The 6,456-nt window shown below is 50.3% G+C and overlaps 2 protein-coding genes across 2 annotated transcripts; both read left to right on the forward strand.

The window, feature by feature from the left end:
* Window positions 1-1,154: 1,154 nt before the first annotated feature.
* Window positions 1,155-4,484, forward strand: LOC306930721 (thiamine transporter 1-like; the record flags this gene model as incomplete). Its single annotated transcript, XM_079511816.1, has 3 exons — window positions 1,155-2,546; window positions 3,154-4,194; window positions 4,431-4,484. The coding sequence occupies 3 exons, from the start codon at window positions 1,155-1,157 to the stop codon at window positions 4,482-4,484; spliced, it is 2,487 nt and encodes an 828-aa protein (XP_079367942.1).
* A 486-nt stretch (window positions 4,485-4,970) lies between these two features.
* On the forward strand, window positions 4,971-5,714 carry LOC306931380 (NADH dehydrogenase [ubiquinone] flavoprotein 2, mitochondrial-like; the record flags this gene model as incomplete). Its single annotated transcript, XM_079512758.1, has 1 exon — window positions 4,971-5,714. One exon carries the CDS (start codon window positions 4,971-4,973, stop codon window positions 5,712-5,714), a length of 744 nt encoding a protein of 247 aa, XP_079368884.1.
* Between the last annotated feature and the right edge of the window lie 742 nt (window positions 5,715-6,456).

Genomic DNA, 6,456 nt, shown 5'->3' on the forward strand with positions numbered 1-6,456 from the left:
ACCCTTCGGGGTAAGGAAGAAGGTGCACGTCCGCATGTTGGGCACCAACATTTTGTGTCCCACATATGGGTCCCGGACCAGACGTCAAAACTGATGATCTATGAATTCCAGGAATCTCTGACTATCAGTCTGTCTGTTGTGTGGCTGTCTCTCGACATGCCCAAATATAGAGATGACTGACATCATACTACGGATGTCATAGTACTGACATCATAGACTTACATCCAAATAGAATTTGTAGACTGCTTTAATATAGGCTACATCAGAGTAGTTGTAGACTAGGAGAGTGGTGCCATTGAGGGGGCAGAAAACAGCCCAGTGACGTGGTTCATACTCGTTTGTCACTCGCGTGAGTTCAATGCATTCCATAAACTTCCGGTTCAGTCCTTTGTCACTCTTCACCAATCTATAGTCTATGTAGAAGAGCCGCCTTTGGACTGGCCCATGAAGTGAATGGAGATGTCATGACTCTCCTTCAATGGCTCTGGGCTACATGAGTGACTTCAAAAGGTTGCTTGGTGTCAGTGTAATACACTTAGGCTCGGGCAGCTTTGTAAGCTATGACACATTGGAAATGTGTCTTTCTGAATCAGATTGGATGTATCTTTGTATTTCTTGACTATCTACCGTCCATTCCCGGTAGCTGGCTGCCTTATCTGAACCTCAATTCAGGAGGTAACGCCGTTCTTGCAATAAGGCTCATTAATCGTGAGCTAATCGCTCTATGTGGGTAACTGATAGGCTAATATCTAGAAAGAAGTGATAACCTTTGCACATTTTAACTGTTTAACTGTTTAAGTCAGAGAATTTGAACGCAGGGTGAATTAACCTAAACGATTTACACTATACTTAATTTATGTACAACAAACATCACACCCATGTAAAGTGAGGGGTGCTCTTATCAATGTACATCATCATGATTTAAAATAGACACTGCCTATTTTCTTAGACACTATGATGTAACTTTCTCCATTCATTGTCAATGGGAATGTAATGTTTGTGATAGGCCAAAAATAGACACTAATCCAATTTGCTCAGAGATGACGTAACATTCTCCATGGCATTGTCAATGGGAATTTAATGTTTGTGTAGGAAAAAGAACATACACTGCTGAGTATAGAGGGGCTAGCGCCCCGCAAAAACACATTGAACTGATGTCTGCGTTTTTCCCCACACTGCTGCTGTGTGTGTACGGCTTCTTCTCAAGCCTCAGGCCGTCAGAACCTTTCCTCACCGCGTTCCTCATCGGACCCGACAAGAACCTCACTGACACGCAGGTGGTGAATGAAATCTACCCGATATGGACCTACTCTTATCTGGTGCTGTCCTTCCCCGTGTTCCTGGCCACGGACTACTTCTGCTACAAGCCTGTTGTGATCCTGCAGGCAGCCAGCTTAGTAGCGACATACTCCATGCTGCTGGTGGCCCGGGGTGTGCTGGCCATGCAGCTGATGGAGTTCACCTTCGGCCTGGCCTCAGCCACTGAGGTGGCTTACATCTCTTACATCTACAGTGTGGTGGAGCCGGCCCACTACCAGAGGGTGAGTGGGTACTGTCGCGGCGTCAGCCTGCTGGGCTCGGCGGCAGGCTCCCTGCTGGGACAGCTCTTAGTGTCCGTGCTCCACGTCCCCCTGCGGTGCCTGGTCGCTATGACCCTGGGATCAGCCGTCCTGGCCTTCCTGGCCCCCTGGCTTCTGCCCGTAGCCAGCGAGAGCTTGTTCTTCCACAAGAGCCCTGAGATGGGCGAGGGAGCGGAGCTTCAGGGGGACGATGGTGGCCCCGGGAGCAAAGTGCCTCGGAGCATTGAGGACGACGTGACGTCCCCTGAGGCCGGCGAGGCTGGAGGGAGACTCAGCGGCAGCCTGATGGAAGTGCTGTGCCTCCTGTGGGAAAACTTCCTCCAGTGCTACTCGTGCCGCCCCCTGCTGGCCTGGTCGCTGTGGTGGGCCCTGTCCACCTGCGGCTACTTTCAGGTGATCAACTACGCCCAGGCCCTTTGGGAGGAGCTCCTGCCCTCGCAGGACTTTGCGATCTACAACGGCTATGTGGAGACACTCTCCACACTGCTCAGCGCATTGGCGGCGTTCGCTGTAGGCCATGCTCAGGTGTCCTGGGCCGCGTGGGGAGAGCCAGCCCTCTGCGTGTTCTCCACGATCATGGCCGTGGCAGTCTACGCCATGAACACGGTGAGGAACATCTGGGTGTGCTATGGTTCCTACATCGTCTTCAAAGCCGCCTACATGCTGCTTATCACCATCGCCTCGTACCAGATAGCAGCTAGCTTGAGCGTGCATCGCTACGCCTTGGTTTTTGGAGTGAATACCTTTGTGGCTCTACTGCTGCAGTCTCTGCTCACATTAGTGGTGGTGGACAGCAGTGCTGGCTTAGGCCTCCCCATCTTCACCCAGTTCCTCATCTATGCCAGCTACTTTGCTGCCATCACCGCAATCTTCCTCCTGGCGGGGCTCTACAGGCTAGCCTCCAGGGGACGCTCTACACCGCATTCAGATCCCCCTCCCCTCAAAGAAACAATAAACTTCAATTATGTACTGCATAATAAAATGGATAAATAAACATGCTCTGAAAAAGATTAATTAAACACATTGCCTGCCATTGATGATATTGTCAATTAAAATACACCTTTTGTCTGCCATTGACAAGGATATATATCTTTATCCAAAATGTACCGGGCCGTTAATTATGGCGCGTGAATAAAGCTTGTTTTGATTCGTTGTTTCAGTTAAACAATATGGCATCAAGCATGATGGTTCTCCAATTCCAGTCTCCTCACGGAGGAGACTGCCGACGAGCAGAGCCGTCGTCTGGCCAGAACTAAAGTTCAAACTAGAGTTCTCAACAGGCCCAACAGGCCCGACTACCTGGGCCCTCATCAAACCCTGTACATTCAATACACTGCACCCGCTGCCACCCTTAGATCTCCATATATGGAGCTGACCTGTTCTGACATTCCATATCTTGATCTGACCTCATCACACCCTGGCGGTCAGGCATCTTACTGGTTTATAAATATATATATATACACAAATGTCAACAAGTCGACATTTTGGTTAATGCCCTAATAAGTACTATGACATCATAACTATGACATGGAGTCTGAACCTCCAGTAAGTTTAGGCTGGCTGACAGGGCTAGAGAGCTGTCGCGGTGGAGCCGGCCCACTACCAGAGGGTGAGTGGGTACTGTCGCGGCGTCAGCCTGCTGGGCTCGGCGGCAGGCTCCCTGCTGGGACAGCTCTTAGTGTCCGTGCTCCACGTCCCCCTGCGGTGCCTGGTCGCTATGACCCTGGGATCAGCCGTCCTGGCCTTCCTGGCCCCCTGGCTTCTGCCCGTAGCCAGCGAGAGCTTGTTCTTCCACAAGAGCCCTGAGATGGGCGAGGGAGCGGAGCTTCAGGGGGACGATGGTGGCCCCGGGAGCAAAGTGCCTCGGAGCATTGAGGACGACGTGACGTCCCCTGAGGCCGGCGAGGCTGGAGGGAGACTCAGCGGCAGCCTGATGGAAGTGCTGTGCCTCCTGTGGGAAAACTTCCTCCAGTGCTACTCGTGCCGCCCCCTGCTGGCCTGGTCGCTGTGGTGGGCCCTGTCCACCTGCGGCTACTTTCAGGTGATCAACTACGCCCAGGCCCTTTGGGAGGAGCTCCTGCCCTCGCAGGACTTTGCGATCTACAACGGCTATGTGGAGACACTCTCCACACTGCTCAGCGCATTGGCGGCGTTCGCTGTAGGCCATGCTCAGGTGTCCTGGGCCGCGTGGGGAGAGCCAGCCCTCTGCGTGTTCTCCACGATCATGGCCGTGGCAGTCTACGCCATGAACACGGTGAGGAACATCTGGGTGTGCTATGGTTCCTACATCGTCTTCAAAGCCGCCTACATGCTGCTTATCACCATCGCCTCGTACCAGATAGCAGCTAGCTTGAGCGTGCATCGCTACGCCTTGGTTTTTGGAGTGAATACCTTTGTGGCTCTACTGCTGCAGTCTCTGCTCACATTAGTGGTGGTGGACAGCAGTGCTGGCTTAGGCCTCCCCATCTTCACCCAGTTCCTCATCTATGCCAGCTACTTTGCTGCCATCACCGCAATCTTCCTCCTGGCGGGGCTCTACAGGCTAGCCTCCAGGGGACGCTCTACACCGCATTCAGATCCCCCTCCCCTCAAAGAAACAATAAACTTCAATTATGTACTGCATAATAAAATGGATAAATAAACATGCTCTGAAAAAGATTAATTAAACACATTGCCTGCCATTGATGATATTGTCAATTAAAATACACCTTTTGTCTGCCATTGACAAGGATATATATCTTTATCCAAAATGTACCGGGCCGTTAATTATGGCGCGTGAATAAAGCTTGTTTTGATTCGTTGTTTCAGTTAAACAATATGGCATCAAGCATGATGGTTCTCCAATTCCAGTCTCCTCACGGAGGAGACTGCCGACGAGCAGAGCCGTCGTCTGGCCAGAACTAAAGTTCAAACTAGAGTTCTCAACAGGCCCAACAGGCCCGACTACCTGGGCCCTCATCAAACCCTGTACATTCAATACACTGCACCCGCTGCCACCCTTAGATCTCCATATATGGAGCTGACCTGTTCTGACATTCCATATCTTGATCTGACCTCATCACACCCTGGCGGTCAGGCATCTTACTGGTTTATAAATATATATATATACACACAAATGTCAACAAGTCGACATTTTGGTTAATGCCCTAATAAGTACTATGACATCATAACTATGACATGGAGTCTGAACCTCCAGTAAGTTTAGGCTGGCTGACAGGGCTAGAGAGCTGTCTACTTTGGTAACAGTCTTCACAAAGAGTTCTTCCAGCTTAAACTCTTCATTAGTTTCAGGAATAACACTGTGTTGATGTAAGCCGTTCGCCGTTAAATATGCAACTAAACTGTGTTGAACATACTAAGTGTTAAACATACTACTAAACTCTATCCAAAATGTTTTTGTCCTCGGTTGTTGTTCGCTCTGCTGTGTCGCTAACAGCCAGACACGCGAGGAGTAGTTTGCATGGATCTGCAGCCCGTGCCGGTGCCGGAGGCGTGTTCGTGCACAGGGACACGCCTGACAACAACGCAGACACTCCTTTCCATTTCACAGACGAGAACAAAAAGCGCATCGAGACGATCGTTTCAAACTACCCGGTGGGACACAAGCAAGCGGCCACGCTCCCCGTGTTGGACCTGGCCCAGAGGCAGCACGGAGGATGGCTCCCCGTCGCGGCCATGAACAAGGTCGCAGAGGTTCTGGGAGTCGCCCCGATGAGAGTGTACGAGGTAGCGACGTTCTACACCATGTTCCTGCGTCGGCCGGTGGGGAAACACTTCATTCAGATCTGCACTACCACGCCGTGCATGCTCTGCGGCTCGGACGGAATCGCTGAGGCACTCCAAAACAAGCTGGGCATCACGATGGGAGAGACCACGCCAGACAAGATGTTCACGCTGATAGAGGTGGAATGCCTCGGAGCCTGTGTGAACGCCCCGATGGTTCAGATCAACGACAACTACTACGAGGATCTTACTCCCAAGGACATGGACAATATCGTTGATGAGCTCCGAGCAGGCAGGATTCCACCACCAGGCCCGAGGAGTGGCCGCTTCTCCTGTGAACCTGCAGGCGGCTTGACTAGTCTGACGGAACCTCCGACAGTACCGGGGTTTGGAGTGAGAAAAGACCTGTAGTCTGACGGATCCCCCAATTCATTGTCTGTCGATTATCAATATACATCAACATACATCATCACATTGAAATCATCTCAAATTTGGTACACACACAAAGCTGTGCTCAGCCAATCAAAATCACAAATTTGATACAAACACACAAAGCTGGGCATATAGGAGGCGACCCTCAAAAATAGAAAATTATAGCCGCAATCAGCGATAAGGCGGGACCAAGAAAGAAGACAATACGCAATAAGAACAATATGCACAAATAAGACTGACGAGCTGAGTTGTCACGGATTTGAACACACAACCTTGTGGTTCAATTGAGTGCTATAGCGCCACCCTTTGGCCAATGGTCATGGGCTTCGCATAGTCACCGTTTGGCATGGCCCTCTACCAGATTCCCACGTTTCGCGAAAACCTTCTGCACGGTTCAGTCAGAACTGCTATTTTTGGCGGAAGGAGAAGAAAAAAAACCCACAAAAACAATAAGTGACCAAAGCCACTTTGTGACTTCTTGGTCCCTTAAATAGCTGATTGGCATCTATATTTGAAATAGGTCTTAAGAGGTAATTAATTCATAATCTATTTAGTAAGTTTTGGTCAGAGTAAAGGTCATTACACACTGGCGAATTAGCGACGCGAATTATTCGTGCGAATAATTCGCCTTTTTTTAAAACCAATTGAAGTCAATGCAAGCTTCCACATCAGTGGCGAATGTGCGAATGTGCGAAAATGCGACCGTTTTCGCTCTTTATTT

This window comes from Electrona antarctica (assembly GCF_951216825.1).
Source record: "Electrona antarctica genome assembly, chromosome: 10".
Classification (NCBI taxonomy): domain Eukaryota; kingdom Metazoa; phylum Chordata; class Actinopteri; order Myctophiformes; family Myctophidae; genus Electrona; species Electrona antarctica.